At 39.9% G+C, this 25,077-nt stretch overlaps 1 protein-coding gene and 1 pseudogene across 7 annotated transcripts in view; both read left to right on the plus strand.

Annotated features, from left to right (window-relative positions):
• Nucleotides 1–7,133: 7,133 nt before the first annotated feature.
• Nucleotides 7,134–25,077, plus strand: part of ccdc88ab (coiled-coil and HOOK domain protein 88ab) — a 98,712-nt gene continuing 80,768 nt past the window's right edge. For all 7 annotated transcript variants that reach the window (XR_015852503.1, XM_088351560.1, XM_088351564.1 and 4 more), the window contains exons 1-3: nucleotides 7,134–7,607; nucleotides 7,682–7,782; nucleotides 23,702–23,810. Coding sequence is in view for 6 of the 7 variants with exons in the window: in XM_088351560.1 (XP_088207686.1) it covers nucleotides 7,545–7,607; nucleotides 7,682–7,782; nucleotides 23,702–23,810 (273 nt within the window). In the remaining variant the exon portion in view is untranslated. The remainder of the gene's footprint in view (nucleotides 7,608–7,681; nucleotides 7,783–23,701; nucleotides 23,811–25,077) is intronic.
• Nucleotides 9,671–9,762, plus strand: LOC148353591 (U2 spliceosomal RNA; annotated as a pseudogene).

A 25,077-nucleotide genomic window follows, 5' to 3' on the forward strand; every position in this document is an offset into this window, starting at 1 on the left:
ATCAAGAGATTAATAGTTTTGGTACAGGGTGCTAATAAAGCTCAAAATTAAGCTTTGGAGTTTGCATGTTCTCCCCTTGCTTGAGTGGGTTTCCGCCCATATTTCAAAAACATGCATGTCAGGTTAATTGGCCGGTCCAAATTGTCCCTAGGTGTGAAGGAGCGAGCAAATTGTCTGTCCCTGTGGCTACCAACAAGTTCAGGGTGTCCCCTGCCCACTGCCCGAAGATAGCTGGGATGGGCCGCAGCACCCCCGTGACCCTACTGAGGATAAGCGGTGCAGATAGTGGATGGATATATGTATATATAAATATATTTGAATAGTTGTATTATTATCATTAGAATTATTATATCAATATTAATATTTTTATTCGTTATTTCATGGTAGTGTTTAAACTGTACAGCCCTTTGAGACTTATTGTGATTGAGGGCTGCACAAATAAACATGACTTGACTTTTAAATGTTGTACCTATAATCCTGTCTGTAACCACAAGGTGGCGCCATGAATCAACAAAGTACAATTTGGAACGCACCTGTTTTAAATTCAGTAAAAGTAATTTTAATACTGTAGTTGAAATCTATGGGAACTTATCTACGTGTTAACATTATTTTATAAAAGCAGTGCTAATGCATTTGGAAGGCAATTTAGAATGTTTTGTATTCCATATTCAATCTAAATATTAAATTACATTTTCAGAAGTATTACTATGTTTGTGTTGTTTCTTTTGCGCTCAGTATTGGCGTTAAGAGGTGTATACTTTCGTTTCACTCACAGGTAAAGCATATCGTACGACTGTTAGATGTTTGGATGGAAATGTTTCTGCGTTTGTTCAATAAAGCATTTATAAAAAATAAAAAGTGTAAACGGTAATAGACACGCTGCGCATGCTCTGTAACAGTATGGCATCTTGGGTAATGTCGTTTTTATGTTATCAGGCTCATAACATCACAATATATATGTGTGTCGTTCCTGTTATTTCACATAAAAAATGGGTTTGTACTTATTTAAAAAGATTTTATTGTATTATTAATTGCCCTCTACCATAGGACTCACTGATATGTGAGCAGGGTAAATTAATTTTGAATAAATGATTCTGATTGTAGTACAGTTTCACTAAAATGCTGTTCGCAGTCATGTTTGATTGACCTCTGTTCTAATTACAAATATAAGTGAGAAAACATCAATACATTTATGGTTTTTCATCATTACAATCCTTACCTAATGTCAATTTTGTTCATTAGTGCATTTTTCATGTTTACGAGTGTGAACTGTCCCCCATGTTACTCCGATAAAAGTTTTCCTGAAAACGTCTGCTGTCTATCATTTTAGTCACAGGACTCTATAATGTAACAATATTTTTGGAGAACAGTAGGTACCACTCTTAAATAAAGCTTTTTTCAAAGTTTTATTCTGGTTCACTGATGAGGAAAAGCATAACACGTCCTCCCCGTTAGGCTTATTTATAGTGGGAATTGATATGTTTTTGTAATTTTGAAACTTTCACAGTAATCACCGTATGCTAGCTTCTTCTTCATCACATTAGTAGTAATGGCTAACTTAAGCATAAACACCCCGTATCATGCCATTATTCCACATGAGTCTGTATCATTAAACAGAGTTTTGGGGGGAATTATTGATTACCTTTGCAACACCAGCACTACCTTAAATAGGTACATTTAGTAAGAAAACCCTTGAACAGAAGCTGGTGGTGTCCCTCCACAAAGCCACAGTGAAGAGCATTCTCTGGCATACGTCATATACGTTAGGTATGCTGGCAGCATGGCTGCGGACAGGAAACATTTACAGAGTCAACAGAGCCCAGAAAATCATAGGCTGCTTTCTGCCCATTTTGGAGGACATTGCCTGGCTTGCGATGCCACAGCAGAGCTAACAACATTACAAAGGGCTCCTCTCATCCCGGTCACTCGCACTTTGACCTGTTTCCCTCGGTGGGCGCTAAAGGTCCTTTAAAACAAGGACAAACAGGTTCAGAAGCCCTCACCAACCTGAACAAGTGCACAAAAAATTATTTTGGCTACTTTTCATCGCACTTTTTTTCCAACTTAAGCCAGTCAGTCTCCTAGCACTATCTAGTACATAGGTTTTCCTATTTATCCTGACATTCCTTTATCTTTTTTCGCTTTTAAGTCTTTATCATTTGTTTACCATGGTGTGCCATGTCTAATCTCATTGCAAACAATGTTCACTACATCGTTATCAATGAAAATAATAATCTTCAATTTGTTTACTTGCAAGTAATAGATCAGAATTTTGGTTTTGTAATGCCATTGTTCAGGTAAAGGCACATTTCAATCAATATGCTCTTTAATTCATATCATCAACATAGCCACTTTCCAGTACAATGTTACATAAATTAGGTATGAATGTTCATGTACGTAAGTCATTTAGGTTGTCATGTTGCCAAAACAGAAGTGTTGGTGGAAAAAAGGCATCACAAACACACTCAATGTATGAGGGGGCTACACATATTTGCCATTACTTTTATTTGTGACACCTACAATTTAAAATGTATACTTCAGTTTGATTATCAGCTTTGTATCATTGATTGTGGGTTGGGTAGATCCAAGTTACTGTTGTCTTTGGGATAAATGTATGACCTAAAGCAGGGGTCTCCAAGGTGGTGCCCGCGGACCCTGCCTGACTAGCCTGCAAACTGAATCAGAATTTTTTTTTGTGAGTGAGCCTATTTGAACTTCTGATAATGATAGCCGAGAAATACAATATTAATAACACATTATTTTCATATCAAATTGCTCGCCCTTTGTGCTAATTAGTAATAAAACGTAGCTCCTGGCTTAAAAAAGGCTGCAGACCCCTGACCTACAGAATATAAAGACAGGTCGATCAAGGGTGTTTAGCCCCCAGCACTTGTGTATGTGGTTGCAAACAGCAAACAAGGGGCCTTTCCTTTCTGGGTAAGCAAACATGCAAAATTAATCCAGAGAGTCGCTGCACTCATCACAGGTCAGCTATTTTGGTGGTTTTAAATAAAAGAGCCATCCATCACTTGTTATTTTTGTGTTGTACGCTCCAGGCATTGATTTACGTCCAAATTGCTGAACCATCACAAGCATCACAGTGTGTTTATGCGCATCTTTCCAAGACAACAAATAAGACTTTAAAGCAGAGCTGTACAAACTTTCAGAAATCTGACCAGATTTGGTAAGCTAAAAATGTGTGAGGGCCGACTTTTCAGCCTGGCATTCTTTTGGAACAGTCTTTGTTAATTCACCGTGCAGGAAAGGTTTGCAGTGCTTCCCGATCAGCGTTGCGACTGTGTAGCATTTTCATTGACTTAAAGTGTCTCGTGAAAAAACGCTGCTGTGCTTTTAAAACAGCTTTCTGTTGCTTTACCTTTTCACAGCTTTCGTCTCCGGTTAGTTATTTGTAGTCAGCATGTTTCGTTTGGCAGTGGCTCTTGATTTTATATTCTATGAAAACAGCTACAGTCTCTTGGCAAATTAGGAAGACGCAGTTGTTTCGGTGAACTGTCAGTGTATGAAATAAGATGTTTAGAAATGTTCTAACTTGTTTTTTTTTTAGAAAAATAAAAATATATTCATTCAAATCTCTAAAATTATATGCAAGATGTTTTACTTTGATTTACTTCATTATTTTTGGCAGTACAATCTTAAACCAATTCATCAAACAAATAAGTTATTAACTGCACTGAACTACTTCATAAACAGATTAGTATATGAAAAGAAAAAGTACAAATTTGTCACCACCTACTGATGTGGATGTATGCTGCGGTTACTTTGTCAAGACCGGAACAGGCAGTGGATCCAAATGCGTAATGTCTCACTCAATGCTTTATTGGGGAATCGAGCAATTGGTAAATCATGACATACTTGGCTGATCACTGGAAGAACACCAAAATAGAGAACAACGGGATGCAAGAAAACAATTTGAAAATTTCTTTCAGCGCACTAGAAAAGGTCTCATGGCACACTGGTTAAAAAACAGTGTCTTAAACAATGCATGCTGACATTCGATCTGAAACCTTAGTGGAACCGTTTAAGTCTAGGCTGAAAATACACTTATATTCTACAATTTATGCAATACCAATATTTCATATTGACAATATCTGTCTATTGTTTGTTATTGCAACATCTGTTGCAGCCTGGTCATCCTGGAAGGGAGATTACCCCATGTGTGGTCCCTTCTCAAGGTTTCTTCATTTTCCTCATGTTGATATTTTTCTGTTTTTCCTTGCCCTTATGTAAGTTTTAGATCAGGGGGTGGTGTAATAATAATCTGTAGTTTGCAATAGTCTGTGCCGCCCTTTGAGACTCCTTGTGATAAAAGGCTTTACAAATCAACATCACTTGAAGTTAGGTTAATTTACAACCCTTAGCAATAAGTACGGAATCATCAGTTTAAGGCAAGCCCTCACTCAGACATTGGGTTCTGTAGAAAACAATCAGATCATTAAAAAAGTCAACATATTGGCATTCAGAAACACTAAATAGATTTTTAAAAAAAACGTTGCCATGGTCAGTAAATGTTACTTTTTTAGAGCAAGTAAATAAGGACACACCCAGTCAATTTCCTTTCTTTATTTGGGCACCAGGCTTAGATAAAGTCAAAAAATATGAAAGCATTTCTTGGAGAAAGATGCCTCCAAGTCAATGTTATAGCCTGCAAATGGCCCAGATCTCAACCCAATTCAAAACCATCCATCCATCCATCCATTATCTGCACCGCTTATCCTCAATAGGGTCGCGGGGGTGCTGGAGCCCATCTCAGTTATCCTCTGGCAGTGGGCAGGGGACACCCTGAACTGGTTGCCAGCCAATCACAGGGCACACAGAGACAGATAACTCACTCTCTCATTCACACTTGGGGACAATTTGGACTGGCCAATTAACCTGACATGCATGCTTTTGGAATGTGGGAGGAAATCGGAGTGCCCGGAGGAATCCCACGCAAGCACGGGGAGAACATGCAAACTCCACACAGGGTTCGATCTCATGACCTCAGAACTGTGCCGCACACGCGCTAACCACTGCTCCTCCGTGCTGGCCCAATTCAGAACCTGTGGTCGAAATTAAAAAAAAATATTTCCACAGCAAGGCTCTCACCTGCAAAGATGATCTGGCAACTGCAATCAAAGAGAGTTGGAACTAGATTGATGAAGAATACTGCTTGTCACTCATCAAGTCCATGCCTCAAAGACTGCAAGGTGTCATAGAAGCCAAAGATGGTGCAACAAAGTACTAGTGATATGTTATTTTAATGATTCCATATTTTTTTCCTCAGAATGGATTGATTCCATATTTTTTTTTCCTGTGCTTGCTCTATTAAAGAAGCATTTACCGACTGCCTCAAAGTGTTTTATTCTTATCTTTTAGTGTTTCTGAATGCCAAGCAGGTGCACTTTTGGAAAAACTTTATTTTCTCATGCTTTTTATCCAAGTTTGTTCGACAATATAAAATGTCGGAGTGAGTACTTGTCCAAGACTGATGTTTCCATACTTTTTGCGAGGGGTTGTAAAGAAAACTAAAAATGCATTTTCACTTTTTGGTCATTTAAAAAAAAAATGTATCCAATGCAGTATGAATTGTATTACACTTAAAGGGATACTGCGTAATATTTGACCACTAGATGTCACTGTAATGGGTACTGCGACTAAAAACGAGTGCTACAAAGCACAAGAAAGAATACAAACTATGGAGACTCAAAGTGATCAAACAGCACCTTTTATAAAATCAATTTCTTTTGCCCATCCCATTACAAGGATTTTGGTTTTGGGGGGGTACCTGTAGCAGCAAGATGGCGGACATTGATGTTAGGTCCCTTATTCGTGCACAAAACTCACTTAAAAAAGCAGCAATAGACTAAACTACTAGTCTCAAGGCAAGATTTATTTTTGTGTGTAAATTTGAAAAAGCTGTAGATTATTTTAAAGCGGCTGTCAGAACCAGAACAGATGGTAGACCCAAACGCATAATGTTTCACAACAAACTTTAGTGCGGAAGCTGAAAAGTCAGGTACAAGAAAGCAAGCGCAGGAGGAGCAGGGAGCTCACGGGATCGGAGCGTGGTTGGAAAGCGGAAACAAGTTGAGTAGCCGTGACAGGCGATCAGAGCATGGTCGATGGGCAGAAACAAGTTGAGTAGCCGGGACGGGAAATCAGAGCATGGTCGGTGGGCAAAAATGGGTCGAGCGTGGTTGAAGGAAGGAAAAAGTCTGGGAGCCGGAGACGATCGAGAAGCCAGGGGCAGACGTTACAGGTCTGAGGTCATGGGACCAAATCTAGCTACCAGCCTTCCGGTGCGCAGTTTGCATGTTCTCCCCGTGCTTGCTTGGGTTTCCTCCCACATTCCAAAAACATGCATGTCAGGTTAATTGTTCCTAAGTGTGAATGAGCGAGTGTGGCCTGTGACTGGCTGGCAACCAGTTAATGATGTCCCCGTGGCCCCTGCACGAAGACGGCTGTCATGGGCTCCAGCACCCCTTCTGCCCTACTGAGGATAAGCGGTGCAGACAATGGATGGATGGATAATTGATCACATTATCAGCACATTTTGATGGATTATCTATAAAACCATTTACTATTAAAAGCAATTATGAATTGATAGTGATTTTCATAATACTGAATTCTTATCTTGTTAATAAAACAGCTTCTGTTTGAGAACACCGAGGTAGATTGTCTATTCATTATTTTATTATCTATTATCTACTCAAATGACTGAATTAATATGCTTATTGACTGAAAGATGTTTGTATGAGATTATTGTTGGAAAGGGAGAGAGATAAGCCACTCTAGGTGTTCAGCACCGTTAAAGCTTTGATGCTAAAATCTCCCCTGCTACTCCCCCTTTAAATATGTTACATGGAATATGGGGAAAAAAAAGAAATTGTTATTTTTTTTCTATCTAACGATTCTTAACAATATAATTGTGTCTAATGTGGCGTGAATTCGAACACACGTAACAAAAGTACCTAAAACAAAAACGGGAGATCCAGGTCCTATTTTTTCTCTCGGAGAAAGATGCACATCGTGTGACGAGGAAGGGAGGTAGAGCGAACGAGAAATTGAGGGAGGAAGTGAGAGAATGATGGGCGGTGCTTCGGCATCCTCAACTGCCACGCTTCGGTCCATTAGCGGCCAGCGGATGAATGTGCCACACGTACTTTTTGGAAAAGACGACTTTAACTGCTTTCTGGGATCCAAAAGAAGATTGGATTATTGCGTTTTTTTCTGTTAATTGTATCGATATGTAGCTATTTTTCGGGGTTGCAGTATCTCTTATCTCACGCCTTGGAATTTATTCGCCTTTTTTGAAGCTGCTGGTTTGGAAATGGCTTTTGGGTAACAGCTGTCTTGCGTCAAGACATTTGTGGATTAACCAAACCCCCCAATTCAATTTCATTCATTTAACACCCGCGGAAAGACGACGAAATGCGCTTATTTTTAAACGGACCAACCACATGAGTGGGGACTAAACCAACCCTTCACAATTACACCCGCCCCATTTTCTTCCAATATAGTGCAAACAAACGTGCGGACAAAATATGGAAAGTGAGGTTTTTAGCCCCCTGCTGGAGAATTTCATGCTGTCACCTCTGGTATCCTGGGTAGGTCTATTCACCCAACACATCCATGCACACGGATTGGTCCATTGTGTGAGGTGTTCTTTTTTTATACCCAGGTGAAAACGGTGGGGAAACCAAAGGTGACGGATGGCAGCAAATTGTCAGAATATGTGCAATTGGTGGATGGAGTGTACCTCAATGAGGTCATGCTAGAGATGTGAGTATCCTGAATGCAATGCGGCATCTCCAAGTCATGGTAGTGGGGGGAATAGAAACCGACTGTCTTTGCCTCCGGGCATGCTTGTGATAAGTGTCACGCGGGTTGGAGCGTTACAGTCCATTTTGGCTATTAAAATAGACATGGGTACCGGTGGTACACAAAACATTTAGTAAAAGAGAATGTCCTAAAGCCGGAGATCAAAGTAGACCTTTTCCTTCAACCACAAGATGTAGACGAGTGCTTGAAATCCTTTAAAATGGTTGAATTTTTATGTTGTTTTCAAGGTTTGAAAAGTCCTCAAGTTTTGGATAAGTGCTTGTAAATGTTTGAAATTGTTGTAATGTTTCCCATCAGTCTGACTTGACAGATCACACATTAAATGAATAAAAATAAAACAAGTACCCTTAAAAAATGACACGACACACCTTAGTTCACACGTCAGCTAAAATTGGAAAATTGGCTATGGGCGTCCTTAAAAAGTGATGAATTTGGCCATGAAAATGGTGTACTAACTCTGCAAACTAACTGGTGAATAGTTGGCTATTAACAGTGGTCAACCAGAGATTAAAAAGGCCACCTCGAAATTGTTATTTGCTGACACCTAAATATCTTACTAAATTGACAAACAAAGTCACTAAAATTGTTTTAAATTTTATTACAGTTCTATTTGGGGTGTCCTAATGTTGCTGCCAGGGGACAATTATTGTATTTTTTAAATGTATCCCTTCCCATCCGGGCACCGGTGCTGTGGAATGCTCTTCCCCCTGAGATCCGATCTGCAACCTCAGTGGAAATGTTTAAATCTAAACTTAAAACTCACTTCTACTCCATTGCATATGAATAATAACCTACTCTTCTTGTCGGCTGAAAAATAGTCTGTGTAACATAGTGTACTAATCTGTGAAGCCCTTAGAGACTTATTGTGATTAAGGGCTATACAAATAAAAATGACTTTACTTGACTTGACTTCTCAAAGAATCTTCACTTTCCTCTTGATGTTTTTTGAGTTTTCCTTGTCTTTGTGTAGGTCTCAGGTGTCAGATCAGATCTCAGATCAAGGGGTGTTTTTATAGGGGTCTGAACAGCCCTTTTAGACTTTTTGTGATTTGGGCATATGCAAATGAATGTGACGTGACGCGATAGATACCTCCTACTTGGTGTTTGAACAACAAGTTTGGATGAATAAAATAAGAAAGAATGATAAAGCAGGCTATATTCTCTCATACTTTTTTGTTTGAACAAATTTATTGACACTAATAACAGCAAACAAACAATGTGAGGTTTGGACAACCCTTCTCGACAACCTTAACAGCAATCAAGCATATATATTCTCTCATACGTGGATTTAACACTAAAAAGGCCATTGCAACAAGAAATGAATTAATTATGGATTTTACCTGACAACTGGCGTGATGAATAACAATCATACAACAAAGCAGAGAAACCTGTGAGTGCTTTTATATTGGTCATAGAAGTCTTTATGACATAATTTCATTCAGATCACTTATAAAGCACAAAGCACTGTACATGATTAAACAGAATCAGAATAGTCAAGTCACGTCATGTCATGTTTATTTGTAGAATTGTGTTCAATCGATTTGGCCCGGTATCGCAGTACCTCCGGGAACGGTGCATTCGCAATGATCGCAGCAAGGCTTTAGGGCTAGGACCTTAGCTTGGCCTTTTGGCTGAGAGTAAGTGTCCCGGCTCCTAGGCTTTGTAGCGTATTATGAACTGACCGATAACGGATAATGGATAATGAATAACGAAGATAGAACAATAACTCTTAAAAACCCCAAACCCCATTTGTATAGCCCTGAGATTCTAGATGTGTCGGCTTATGATTTGACCGGCTGTGGTTGTTGAACTGAGTACTTTATGCTCAAGTTTGATTTTTGCAATTCGGAGATGGAATTAAAGCTTGCTCTGTCCACTCCACGCATCGGCCCGGTATTGCAGTTCCTCCGGAAACGGTGCATCCGCACTGATGGCTGCATGGCTCTGTGGCTAGGACCTTGACTCGGCCTCTTGGCTAAGAGCAAGAGTCTCGGCCCCTTGGCTTTGTAGCGTATTATGATTTGACCGATAATGGATAATTGATAAAGAATATAGAACAATAAACATTAAAAAAAATCCCCCCCCCCTGCCCTTAATCACAAGGAGTCTCAAAGGGCTGCACAGACCACAGATTATTGCAAACCACAGAGTATTATTATTATTATTACACCATCATCCCCTGACCTAAAAAAGAATAGGACAGTAAATAAAATTCACAACAATTGTTTCAATCGAAAACTGTATGCATGGTTGCTCAAGGAGATCAAAGAGCAGGAGCGGACATTATAAAACAACTCCTTGTATATAAATATATATAGCTGATGAAATCCGCTCGTGTTTTTCTGGGCTAATGCTAGTCCGATATCAATATCATATTCAGTCCCAAATCTAGTTGACAACGATACTACCTTAATGTTGCAGGCTTATTTTATTGTCCAAGTCTAAGAGACTTACATTCTTCAATAGGGTACCTTATCAAATGTTCAATAAGAGTAAAATGCAGACCTGCCCATCTGACCCTTCTACCCTTACCTCGCCCTCAAGGCACACATAAGCTAATTCTTGAAGAAAGCTTCTTTTTTGAAGCTGACTACTGGGAATGAATGTAGGTTGTGCACAATGGGTCCTCATATGTGGGCCACTGATGGGTCACATTGTCAGATCTTGGCAGACAGTTATGAAAAAAAATGTATTACAACCTCAACGTTTGGCCTTTGCATAGGTCACAACAAGAAAAAAAATTGATACCTGCTGGAAAGTAGAAAAAACAATGAAGCAGCTTGCAGCTTTAATTACTTGTTTCCTGTCTCTGAAATATTCAACCACTGACTTTTCATGTCTACTGCTGCTTTGCTCTTAAAAAAAGACTTAGTCATAGCGCTTACCCGGCTACATTAAGATACTGAAGAAGGTAGGATACTGGGAATGAGTGTTCAGAGCTTGGAAGCTGTGTGCCGCCTGACAGGAAGTGGCTAGTCACAACCAGCCTTGTGTGTTTGTGTATATGCACACGTTATTTTTTCCAAGGCTTCCATGACTGCTCGGGTCTTGCACGTTGTGTCTTTTTGTGTGTATGTGCACATTTGTTTTTTCTAGTCGGGCAGCTGTCGGTGGTCGCCTTGGCAAGCTACACACATAAGGCCCACTGTGACGGACGGATTCTTATTTATGTGTTGCTTCTTTGTCTGCTGAGTTTTTATTAGGGCAACAACACTAGCTTGTTTAATTCTCAGAATTTGAATCTGCTACAAGAGACAACATTTATAGATCTGTGTTTTTGACATTTTGTAAGATCAGAAAAAAACAGTACAGCAGCTGAAATACGATATTTTTATCCACGCATTTTGGTGAATACTACTATCTCAGTGGTGATTTAAAAAATTACTGACTCACCTTATTTTGTGTGGTAAGCAAAACTGAGTTACAGTATCTCAACTTACTTCACATTAAGTGGTCATTTGGCAGGAACCATGAGTAGGGCACAACTACATAGAAAAGGGCCTTATGCCAGGGGTCGCAAACTCAATTTACTTGGGGGCCACCAGGGTTTGGGACTGCTTGAGGTTGGGCCAAATCAGGGTTTAAAAAGAAATTATCTGGTAAAAACATTCCACTGTTCTCAAATATATATATATATATATATATATATATATATATATATATATATGTTGCCTACACAAAATAAGATTTAAAAATAAAACCATTACGAAAAAATATGTAATGAAATTAATCAATCAGTAAGACATTAATCGGTAATCCGCTAGGGCTGCACTTAAAGGGACAATGTGTATTATTCAGTGCCTCCTAGTGGAAAAAACACATCAATTGTGTTTAGTTTCCTTTTTTCTTTTACCCAATTCCTTTCTTTTTTTTCTTAATGTTTTCTTTCATTTATTCTTCTTTTTGTGGTTTACCTTTTGCGCTCCCTAGTGACTCCCTGGCAGTTTTCAATAATATTTCATAACGGAAAATTATATCTTCTGGAAGAGACAAACATAACACAAACCTTAGTTTTCCAATAAATATAGTCTATTGCATTCCTTACAAGGCTTATATAAAGCTTTTAGTTTTTTGCGGCTTCAAACATATGGTTATTAAACATTTTGGGTTACCATCTTGTGGCTTACATCTACATAATACACTCATTCCCTTGTGGATATACAAGAAACCTTTTTAGATAGATAGATACTTTATTCATCCCCGTAGGGAAATTCACACTTCCAGCAGTATCCTTGTTGAAAATAAAACAATAATACAGTAAAAGGAATATAATACATAAATACCCAATGTAACGTGTTGAGTATTTAAATAGTGCTACATAAAATACACACTGTAATAAAAATAGGGTAATGCAATGTGGGGGTGTGGTTTAATGTGGGCTTTTACTCCCTCGGGTGGAGGTAAAGAGCCTCATGGCATGAGGAAGAAATGATCTCCTCAGTCTGTCCGTGGAACAAGACTGTGACAGCAGTCTGTCGCTGAAGCTGCTATTAGTGCAGTATGTTAGTTTTTCATGTTTACAGTTTTCACAATGCTTTACAATAAAAAGCTGTCGTAACTTGGCAGGGCCCTTAAGCCCTCGTCCTCTCAAAGGTAGTATCCATAGTGGAGCGGCAGGACGTGAGGATTATCCAACGGTTTGCCCCTGACGCCCAGATGGCAACCCTGCCAACCTCCCTTCCCCCCTGTCTCTGTCCTCTCATGACTGTCATTACCCAGCCAATTAGTTGAACTCCTCTCTGCTGTCAAACTAATTGGCTTGCCCACTCGGTGAGGTGGAGCCACTTAAAAATGTTGACACAATGTGAGACCTGTTGAGTTCCTGTGGTCTCAAATGTGGTTGCTTTTATTCGAATGGACTCTTAGTAAACTAACAGCTGTTTTGATAGTCAATAGTCAAAAAAATGCATACAATAAAAGATAACTTTTTTGCTGACATACTCCAGATTCATAAAAAAATTAGATTAAAAATGACATATAAAAAAGGACAATTAGACGCTGTGGTCTTTTAAAGCAAAATATGTTTGTTTGGATCCCTTAACCATTAGTGTTGGAGGGGCACCATTTTCTGTGGTATGTCTTGGGCCAGTACAGCCTGGTGGCACCCATCCCTCTCCAGGCCAACACATGTTTCCACCCGGTCTCAAACCGGGGACCTTTCGCGTGGTAGGTGAATGTGCACTATGGAAACACTAGCAAAATATAAGCGTATGAATTGTACAATGCATGTCACCAAAAGCCATATCGGCTTGGACGTTTGTTGAATTTTACCTGAGATGAGTCAGACTTTGTTCAACTGTCCAACGTGCTATCTAAAACCAATTGGGCACTGTGCTCGGGCTGTAGAGACATAAATCCATTAATAAACATCTGTCCATTTTTAGGTACAAAATAATAACTAATCAATTAAATTCAAGTGAACATTTTGTATCCTTTTAACCAGTACTATTTGTTTTGTGGGGGAGAAAACTCCTACCCAAAAAAACGTCCTAGAGAGGGATGGGGTCCGCCAGGCTGTACAGGACCACCGCAGAAAGCGTTAATCCCGACGACCCACCCGGTTAAGGGATCCGTGAACCATGAAACCAACAAGAGGCACATTAGCAGCAGTAGAGCGGTAAATAAAACAAATATGATACCCATTTTGTGAAATACATTCAGTGGTCAACCGCAAAGTCTTACAAAAGTATTTCACAATTCTCAACAGTTTGAAATCAGTTTTAACAGCTGAAGTTGAACTTCAAACTTCATGAATTTATTCAAATGTGTTTGCCAGGCAATCTGGCATAATGAATGTTCCTTGAATGTTACTGCAGCGAGTCAGACTCCAATTCGTTCACTTGTCTGACATGCTCTTTAAATGTTTGTGCGTCACAGATCAACTGCCATGATACGCAAGGTCTGCAAACTTTGCAAGTAAACTTTTTATTGGCCATATCCAATGAATGCTCTCAAACATACGAAATTTTGGTGCGTTTAGTTGATGTTGACAACACCATTTCTGTTTGTTCATGTTACCGTTCGAGCCAAAGACACTATTGCGCATTCGCTACTCTCACCAGAGATTATAGTTATGTAGAGATGCCGTTCTCAGTTGGAAAAACGTTTCAATGAAATCCATTGGCGACTACTTCTATCACAGATTTTTGTTGTCAACGTTGACTAATTGTTAAAGCCCTAATTGTGTCTATGAATTATTACATACATGCTGTACAAAAATAAACCACTCAGACAAATATATTTCGTAAAAATACTCATAAAGCTTTAAATAGCCTATCTCAATTTGTTTAGTCTCAAACGCAGCATCACTAACATATCGGTAACTGATTTTTGACTAATGGTAAGAGGCCCGATGCTTAAGCTAAGACCATACAGTGTAGTTTTTGTCACTGCCTATTAATCAGCTATTTGCTTCACACATGGCCTATTTTTACCTCCTGTCTGCACTACTTTTTTTATCTGTCCTTTGTTTCTCATCTCCTCTGTCTTTCCCACTGTTTTGTAATCTTCTGTTTTCTGTGAACTTCTGTTTTGGCGGCCTCCAGCTGACATAGTTGAAATCCCAGCTGCAGGAGGGAAGCAGGGATGCAGTGATGCGGCTGCTAAGGGGTTGGAACACCCTCTCATTCTCCTGCTAAAACTGTAATAATCTGGCTTTGAAAATTTGTAAGGAAGTGGAGTCTTGGAGTTGTATGTAACATATTTATCTGTCAGCTGTAAGGAAGTGCAATCATGAAGTTTCATGGAACATATTTGTCTGTCAGTTGTCTTTGCGTCTGACACTGAGCAACAGAGTGTTCATAGAACATTTAAAACGATCTTCCCCACCAAGGACATAACGAAACCTTAAAGAAATATCTAATGAAGTTTATCTGTCAAAATAAACACATTTGAACCTCCATACAACGTCACTTTATATAGCCCTCCTAAAATGCTATCAAAAATAATGTTAAATAGTGTAACAAAATATGGTTCTGTGAACATTTAACCCAACAAATATGTGTCTGTACAATGTCACCAGTCACTGAAATACATCATACATATCATCGGAGGGCTCAAACTCCTGGGATTCAAGATATGCTGAAAGTGTACACATCACAGAAACATCACGATCAGTCTGAAACAGGACACCTGAAAACTATTAAGCCGGTGTAGCTCACCGTTCAAACCCTTTTGCAGTCATCAAATGAACGCAAACACAGAATCATTACTTCCTGGGTCGTCCAGTGAATTCACCCGTGTAAAATATTTATTGAATTTTCACAACCATAAGGCGCACTTAGTAATTATAATGAAATTAATAGATTCACGAAGTTTGGGTGGGACAGCTATACGAGCTTTCAGAAAGTTACTCTGAACGTGACTCTGAAAGTGAAGAAAGCAAACCTTTTAATGGCGCTTTAGCAAACCTGTTCTGGTCAGAAACAAGTCAAGTATTTAGACAGTTATATTCAAGTCACGTCAAGTCATTTTTATTTGTATAGCCCTTAATCACAATTAGACTCTAAGGGCTTCACAAGGTATTACATATAAGAAGTTTAGGTTATTCGTATGCTATAGAGTAGAAGTGAGTTTTAAGCCTAGATTTAAACATTTCCACCGAGGTCGCAGATCGGATCTCAGGGGGAAGAGCATTCCACAACACCGGTGCCCGGATAGAGAACGCTCTCGAACCAGCGGAACACTTCTTGGCTCTTGGGATCACCAGGAGACCGGTGCTCTCGGAACGAAGGCTTCGGGCCGGGACATAGGGGGAGATCAGATCTGAAAGATATGAGGGGGAAAGTCCATGTATGATTTTGTATAGTAGTAGGAGAACCTTAAAATCACATCTTAGGCTAACAGGGAGCCAATGCAGGTTAGCCAAAATTGGGGTGATGTGATCGTACTTTCTTGTCCTTGTTAAAAGCCTCGCTGCAGCATTTTGTACCAGGTGAAGACTCTTGAGTCTGGTCATCGGAAGACCGGAAAGTAGTGCATTACAGTAGTCGAGACGGGAGGTAACAAACGCGTGAATTATGATTTTCGCATCCGACTGAGAAAGTATAGGACGAATTTTAGCAATGTTACGGAGATGGAAGAAAGCGGTTCTAGTAATTTTCTTCACATGTGTTTGAAAGGACGGATCGGGGTCGAAAATGACACCTAAATTTTTAAGTGAGTCGCTCTGTGTGATGTGGCAATTGTCTATGTTCACAGCGGTTTTAGAGAACAAGTCACGGGACTTAGATGGACCAATAACTAACATTTCAGTCTTTTCAGAGTTGAGACGCAGGAAATTGAGTGACATCCACTCTTTTATCTCAGTGAGGCAGGCCTCCAAATTTCCACAGTTTAGTGTGGCAGATTCCTCCATCGGGAGATAGAGTTGAGTGTCATCTGCGTAGCAATGGAAACTGACATTATACTTGCGAATAATATCACCCAGTGGAAGCATATAAATGCTGAAGAGAAGGGGGCCAAGCACTGAACCCTGTGGAACACCACAAGTAACACCAAATGGCTCAGATGTCAATTCGCCATATTTAACGCAGTGTGTCCTATCTGAGAGGTAGGATCTGAACCATAATAGGACGTTTCCTGAGAGACCAATCCATTTTTCCAACCGTTCTAGCAAGATATTATGGTCCACTGTGTCAAATGCAGCACTAAGGTCCAGCAGCAGCAAAAGTGATGATGCGCCCGAGTCCATTGCCCGTAGGAGATCATTGGTTACCTTAATCAGAGCTGTCTCAGTAGAGTGGTTAGCCCTGAATCCTGATTGCAGTGATTCAAAGAGATTGTTCTCGGACATGAAATCATTCAGCTGCTGTGCCACTACTTTTTCAAGTATTTTAGAAAGAAACTGTAGGTTTGACACAGGTCTATAATTACATAAGTTTTCTGGATCAAGGTTGGGTCGTTTCATTGTGGGTTTAATGACGGCGGACTTAAAAGCAGCTGGAACTACACCTGAGGAGAGTGATATGTTTAAAATATTTAGAACTGAAGGTGCAAGAACGCCAAAGAGACCTTTAATAAGTGAACCTGGAAGCGGGTCGAACTGGCAAGTCGTCGGTTTGGCCGTATTCACCATCTGTTTAAGATTATCGAGTGACAGTTCACTAAAATGGGACAAAATCCCTGGACAGCCACCATGTCGTGCATCTATAGATTTGAGTTCTTTAGTATGTGTTGAGTTAATACTGTCTTTAGCAATTTCTTCCTGTATGCTTTGGATCTTCTTAATAAAGAAGACCATTATGTCGTGGGCAGAATGAGTGGAGCTATCTGGGATAGTCTGTTGCCTTGTGAGCGATGCTACAGTGTCAAAAAGGACCTTGGGATTGTTCTTTTGTGACGCAATCACCTTCGAAAGGTAGGCTGATTTTGCAGAGGCCAGGGCCGCTTTATACTTCAACAAACTATCACACCAGATCTGATGGAAAACTTCAAGCTTGGTAGCGCGCCATTTTCTTTCAGATTTCCTGCATTCTCGTTTAAGGGATCTAGTTTCATCATTAAACCAAGGTGTGCGTCTTTTAGGTCGTGATTTATGCCGGATGGGCGCTACTGAATCCAGGGCATTGGCCAGGGTAGCGTTGAATTCATTTAGGAGTGGTTCGATGGAACCTATGTAGGAAGGAAAGGACGCAACTGCTCCTGGAAGAATATCGGAGAGCTCAGAAACTGTGCCCGTGCTTATATTGCGTCCAGTGAATCCTTCAGTTTTTTTGGTACTACATTTAGCTAGCACCTCAAATGTAACTAAATAATGATCCGAGATAACTGTAGTACACGATAGCACCGTCATGTTTGAGGTTGAAACTCCTTGAGTCAGAACCAAGTCGAGCGTGTTTCCATCTTTATGGGTTGGCAAATCAACCAGTTGATTAAAACCAAAAGCATCAATTATAGACTGAAACGCAACAGTGAGTGAACTGAGTGGGGAGTTCATATGAATGTTAAAGTCCCCCATAATTATAATTTTGTCTGCATAGGTTACTAGTTCAGACAAAAGTTCAGCAAATTCGTCTAAGAAAGTTGTGTATGGTCCTGGTGCGCGATAGATAGTTATCACATAGATTGACAATGGAGAGGACCTCATAACAAGAGCCTCGAACGACTTGTGATTATTAGTGGTACGAGGAGTAAATTTGAGCGTTTTTTCAGAAATAAGCGCGACACCGCCACCCTTTTTCAACGTGCGTGCTATATGGCTACTCTCGTAATCTGGGGGAGAAGCATAATTTAGCACTAAATACTCATCCGGGCGTAACCAAGTTTCACAAAGACCGATACAGTTAAGTTTATAATCGCGAATAATATTATCTACAAGTAAAGCTTTTGGAGCGAGCGATCTAACATTCAAAAGACCAAATTTTAGCTTTGAATCATTTAATTTAGCTGTAATCTTTGTAGAGATCGTCACGAGCTGCCGTTCGTGTGCGTTGGGCTTCAGGTGTCGGTGGACTCGCAGAATCTACGAAGAAATGATGGTTGGATTAGACAGATCTTCATGTCGTTGCTCCTTCAACTTCACACGCTTCCTTGCACGACATCCTCGCTTCTGTTTTCTATCTCTGCGCCGTCTTCGTCTCCGATTTTTCTTTTTATTCGGTGGAGCGGGAAAGCAGGGCGAACCCGAGTCCCTTTGGAGCTCATTCGGGATGTCGTGGGTGGTATAGAAAGTGCCCGAAAAGACGAAATTTAGACACCCACCCAGTCGGATGAGCTCCCCTCGGCTGTAGGTCTTATTGGCCACGCATGTATCCAAAAAGGAAAGCAGGAGGACAGTGGTAAATAGTAGGATAGCCGGATAGCAACCAGCCGCTACGTAAACACGCGCCGCCATGCTGGAAACCGGAATATTTTAGATTACCGGTTAAAGATTTGAGTCTGAAACTGTTTGGCACAAGCTTTTTTTATTTTTTTATTTTGTTGTATCGGTGTGTATTACTTTGCCACATAATTTCCTTTTACAAATACACTGACTCGGAAAATTATTCCCAATATGGCTGTTAGCCTCTTTCCTTTTTATTGACACAACTCTTACCCTTTTTTCATGATCCACAGCCTGTATTGATAAGAACAAGATCGCCTTTTTTAACTTCGAATATCTTTAGCCAGTAATAACCGAATTAAATGATGATATACTCATTGGTTAGCCAATGAAATTCCTAACATAAATGTATACTTTTTTCAACGTGTATTTAAATCAGAGCTGAAAATAAACGTGTGCAAATGCAACTTGAGATCCCTTTTTAAGCTCAACTAATGCCCGCATGTGTGCATAATCAATAATTAACTTCTGTAAAGAGAAGTAAAACATTCACAACTCTGTCAAGATGTCTAAAGAAATGGCCAAATTAAAATACATGTTTAAGGTGAATTTTATAGGAGCGTTAAGGGGTTAAGTGTGATGTGAACACAATTCTACATTAACACATGTATGTAACAATATAACAGTACTCACTAGAACACTTCTATATCTGTTATAGAAAATAAGCATTACTTCGATCACTGAAGAAGTATGGCCCTCATTGTGTGCTGCCATAGTGCAAACTATTCAATTCTTACTCCATTTAAAAGACTCTCCACATCTTTAATGTCGCTGAGCCTGCCATGTAGCACCATGTGACTGGTCTCCAAAATGTTTGCTCTCAAACAACTGCAGAAGGAGCTGCATTTAAAAGCATCAGGTTTGGAAATGAAGAAGAAACCACTTTCAATTAGACAATTATTCTTCTTTTGTTATATGGAAGGAAGAGTTCTTAATGTCAATGAGACACTATAGAGAAATCTGTTTCCTGGATCGGGATGAAAAGACAATTACCGATTATGGCCACTGTCTCATCTCTTGTCCACTTTAAGCCTTGGAATGTAAAGAATGAGCTTCTCCAGTGGTAAAACAATGATATGCTAATGGGACAAATAGGTTAGGGGTGTTGCTAGACGTCAGGAATCCAGGAAAGGCAAAAGACAAGTTAATTCACATTATACTGTACCAAGGGTACATTAGCACCACAGTCACTATTGAAAAGTACTTTGTGGTCCAGGTGTGTGGGTGTGTATGTAATACACACAGGGTTGGGTAGGGTTACTTTAACTGGATTACTTTCAATTACTTTTGGATTACTCCAATACCAAATAGGCTAATAAAAGACAAACGAAACTAAATATGAATAAAATTACTAAATTTTGTGCAGGCTTGGGGAGTAACGGAATACATGGAACGACAAAAATGATGTTGGCAAGCTGTTTGGATTTATTTTCATTTTGTTTCTGTCGCATTTTATGTTAGTTTTGCCGGAGATCAAAGAGATCAAAGCCAGGAGAGTAAGCTTACCACGTGTTGTGAGTCATAATTTTATTCATATTTAGTTTATTTTGTCTTTTATTAGCATATTTTGTATTGGAGTAATCCAAAAGTAATTGAAAGTAATCAAGTTAAAGTAACCCTACCCAACCCTGAATACACATCTATATAAAATATTTATTTATTTTCCAAACCTCTTATCCGGGGGTGCTGGGGCCCATACCATCTGACATTGTGCAATGAACATGGGACACCCTGACTGGAACACATAGACATACAACCATTCACTCGCGCATTGCTTCTTGGGGACAATTTGGAGTCACAAATCAACCTACCATGCATGTTTTTAGATTGAGGGAGGAAACTGGAGTGCCCAGAGGATAAGCCAACACAGGAGAACATTGTGCAAACTCTGCAAAGCATAGATAGTAGCTGCAATCCCTATTTTTTACTTTATAATATTAATAATTCATTTATATATTATATGTGTGACTTTGGCTTTTCCAAAATTCACACATCTTGAATTATTCCAAGTCACGTTATTAATCATTGTATTGTTGCTACAATTTGTTGTAGCTTTTATACTGATTTTAAGTTTCTGTGTGTAAAAAGAAAAAAATCACAGACACATGCCCCTCTGTTTGGACTGATGTGGCCAACACGTGGCCAAATACAGCCTGTGTTTTTCCCTTTTATGCGTGTGTGCGTGGCTGCTCATGCTGACTGTAATGCAGCCTGTCATATATAGGTTAACACTACTCTGCAAAGCACATGGCCAATCAGAGAGCAGCAAAAGCCCCAATGACTGCTGAATTTGGTCTGCAACCATCCACGAGAAAGGCAATGGTTGCCCTGGCTTACAGTAGTGACTGTCTGATGACTTGTTGTCTTAAGCCGCATTCTACCTCGTCTATTTGTTTGTCCAAAGCCTTAAGTTTACTGTATTAGTAGGAAGAGCAACGGGGTTCATAGCTGGGATTTTCCCACCAATCTATTAAAGAAGTAAATCCTTATTTTGTCACCTGCTGTTCCCCTGGGGGTTCAATCTGAAACATGGAAAATCATCATTTGTGTCACTCAGGGCTGCCATGTCCTAAAAAGATGCAACTAACATGCATGTTTGTTTATGTCATAATTCAAATTAACAGTTTTTAAATTAGATAATTATTATATAAATTATTTCATGTCATGTCTTTTTTTCACACATTATCTTTAAGTGTCCTGGAATGTAGGTACTAATGTTTCTTTGTTTTATTTTTCATTTTCTTAATCACATACCCAGCCCATCACCCTCCTCTCGGTCTGACAGGATTACAGCCTCCACTTTTTAATTAAGGGGTTAAATGGCCCCCTTACTATGTTTTCCTGAAGAGCCCACATGTTTGTTCTGTGGTGTGACACAGCTCATGTGACTACTAATTCAACCCATTGAAAAGAGCCCAGTGTCTCTGATTAGCATTGATAGCTCCTGGAATTGGTGATGGAAGACACTTGCGGATCAAAAGACTAAGGAATCTTCAGTTGCTGCAAAATTTATAAAACGGGAAAAAAAAAGATTGAAAGATGACAATAATAATCATTTTCAAAACAACGAAAACAAAGAAGCAATTACCAGTCGGAGAACAGACATCTTCCTTATTATTATACAACCACATGGCCACTCCATGGGCAGCACGGCGGCACGGTGGTTAGCGCGCAGTTCTGAGGTCATGGGTTCAAAACCAGCTACCAACCTTTCTGTGCGGAGTTTGCATGTTCTCCGCGTGCTTGCGTGGGTTTCCTCCGGGCATTCCGTTTTCCTCCCCCATTCCACAAACATGCATGTCAGGTTAATTGGCTGGTCCAAATTGTCCCTAGGTGTGAATGAGCGAGTTGTCTGTCCCTGTATGCCCTGCGACTAGCTGGCAACCAGTTCAGGGTGTCCTCTGCCCACTGCTCGAAGATGGGCTCCAGCACCCCCGCGACCCTACTGAGGATAAGCGGTTCAGATAATGGATGGATGGATGGCCACTCCATTAGCCATAACACAACTTGATTTTAAGTTATGTAACACAATTCACTCATAGATCTGACTAATCGAAACCATCATATTCCTCATGAAAATGTGCTTCAGTCTACATTGGTGACTTATATATTGGGGTCAACTGGCTGCAAGGGTGTGGGGGAGGAGACAGCTGCCTGTAAATGTATGTATGTATGCATGCATGCACGTGGTGGCTCGTATGTGTGTTCATGCGTGCTGTGCGTGCATTTTGCAATACAGTGCACAAATTGAAATGACGTAAACATTCCAATGGTAATGTTTAACCCACCAAATGTTTTTCTAAATATTTACCCTTACAAGGGTCTGTGATGATATTGTATGTTAAAGAAAGGAGAATAATAATGCTTTGGAAGGCGCTTAACATGGAATATGGATGCTGAATGAATGTGCGGAATGCTCTCACAAAAATATTTTGAGATCCTTGATTTCAGTTGTTACATAATTAAAGTGAGACAACTCATTGCATGTTATCAAGTGTGACTTGATGTACACAATAACATGTGTAATTATCAACATAAATGTTGACCTTTTTTGTCAAAGATACCCAACTCCTTGTGTACTCTTGTAATCCATCCATCCATCCATTATCTGCACCACTTATCCTCAGTAGGGTTGCACCACTTATTCTCAGTGGGGTCCCAGCTATCTTTGGGCAGTGGGCAGGGGACACCCTGAACTGGTTGGCAGCCAGTCGCAGGGAACACAGGGACAGACAATTCACTTGCTCATTCACACCCAGGGACAATTTGGACCGGCCAATTAACCTGACATGCATGTTTTTGGAATGTGGGAGGAAAACGGAGTGCCCGAAGGAAACCCACACAAGCACGGGGAGAACATGCAAACTCCAAACAGGAGGTTTGAGCTCATGACCTCAGAACTGTGCCGCACACGCGCTTACCACTGTGCCGCCGTGCTGCCAACTTTTGTAATCAAATGGCAAAAAAAAAATATACATATAAAGCAGATTCATACAGGAACTGCTGAAAGTCACAGTTCATCATGAAATGTTTAAATCTAAGCTTAAAACACACTTCTATAACATATAAATAACCTATATTTTATGTTGACAATATATGAGTATTATTTGCCCTCCTGTAGGTTTTAGATCAGGGGATGGTGTCATAATAGTCTGTGGTTTGCAATATTCTGTGGACTGTACAGCCATTTGAGACCCTTTGTGATCAAGGGCTATACAAATAAACGTGACTTGACTTGACTTAAGGCACTCATCAGCTCAGGTAATGGTTAAAACATTTATCAGGCAGTGCACATCATACTGTCATTCACTAATGATTTCCCTTGCCAGGCTTGGCCCACACCCTGAGTTCATACATATTTGAATTTCAAAATGAGTCATTTGAACTTTCAAAACAATAAAGAATTCAAGCTTTTTGAGAAAATAAGTGCACCGCATACTCAGGTTGTTTTTATGAACATGCGATATTCTAGATCCAGAATTACTTGATTATTTGAGCCATTAAATAGCTTCACACTGTGTACATTTTTTCCACTAGAAATCCCAAGGCAACAGTGCAGAGGACCAACAAGAAGGTGAATAATGACCCTACACTGCGCATCCAGAACCTTTCTATTCTAATCAGGCAGATTAAAGCCTACTACCAGGTAGGACAACATTTGTGTTTATTAGCATATGAATTACCTATATTGTCATTATACAGGTATAATGGAATTGGAGGGCTTCTCCTTTGAGTGTATGTTAAACAAGTTAAAAAAGTTAAGATGTGCAAAATAATAAAAACATTAAAAAAACAAAATAAATGAAATATAATAAATGTTTGCATATTCACTTTGGCACTTGTACAGAACATTTTGCTCAAGAACGCTGTAGATGGGGGGAGTCAGGGCGATAATGGCTTTCGGGAGGAAGCTGTTACTGGTTCTGATTGTTTTTGCTTTGACGCACCTGAAGCGCCTTTCCGGAAGCATCAGGTCAAACAGTTGAGCACCTGGATGTAACCTGTCTTTGGTTAATATTTTGGGCTCTGCTAATGCAACGAGTGGAGTAGATGTCTATCAGGGAGTGGAACGGGCAGGCAATGATGCCTTGAGCTGTCATCATGCAGTTTAATATCCAAGCTTTGATTTCATTTTCATTTCATTATGGCAATGCAGTCACATCTTTCCCAGATTTTAAACCATGACCAACATCCTTAGGAGGCATGGAGAGAATGCAAAAAGGTTTCTTAATCATGCAATATTAGCACCAGGTAAGTGACTCACACTAAGTTTATGAAGCACATCACAAGAGTTGATTTGTCAACACCAGCTTTTGTCTCTTGATTTTGATCGTTACAAAAAGTTTTTAAATCAAGAATAAAGCCACAGTAGCTATTCATTAATTGTATCCGCCCTTATTTTAGTTATCACATTGGTTTGTGCAAAAAGATGAAGACGTCGTTATGGTTATGTGTTTGCTTTGTCTGCTCAACAATGCTATGGAGAGTGAACTTGATAACACTATAGCAAAGACTGTTTTCAGTTCTGGTCCTACGCTATTTACATCGCTCATACGTACATGCAGAGGTGAGGCAATTGTACCGTACTCTGGCTCTTTGTAGGGATCCGTGCCGTGATCGGCGCTGATAAAATGTGCTCAAACTACCTATAGAATTCAGAATTCATTAGCATGTTTGCTCTGGCACAGCAAGATGGCCCAAGTGTTAGTGCGCTTAGTGTTGCATGACTCAAGAAAACCTCCCTGGTCTGCGCTACTTTGTTTAATCCGCTCTGCTCATCTCTCAGATTGCTATGGGCCACTTACTTGTGTTTGCAAGCTCAGCTTCAAGGAGACCACAGTGCAGTTTTAAGTCCTGCCCCACCCTAACAGCATTTCAGGGACTTAATACAGTAGCTGCATTCCCACTGCTTA

This window comes from Urocampus carinirostris, chromosome 13, assembly GCF_059441175.1.
Source record: "Urocampus carinirostris isolate Australia breed hairy pipefish chromosome 13, RoL_Ucar_1.0, whole genome shotgun sequence".
In the NCBI taxonomy this organism is placed as follows: domain Eukaryota; kingdom Metazoa; phylum Chordata; class Actinopteri; order Syngnathiformes; family Syngnathidae; genus Urocampus; species Urocampus carinirostris.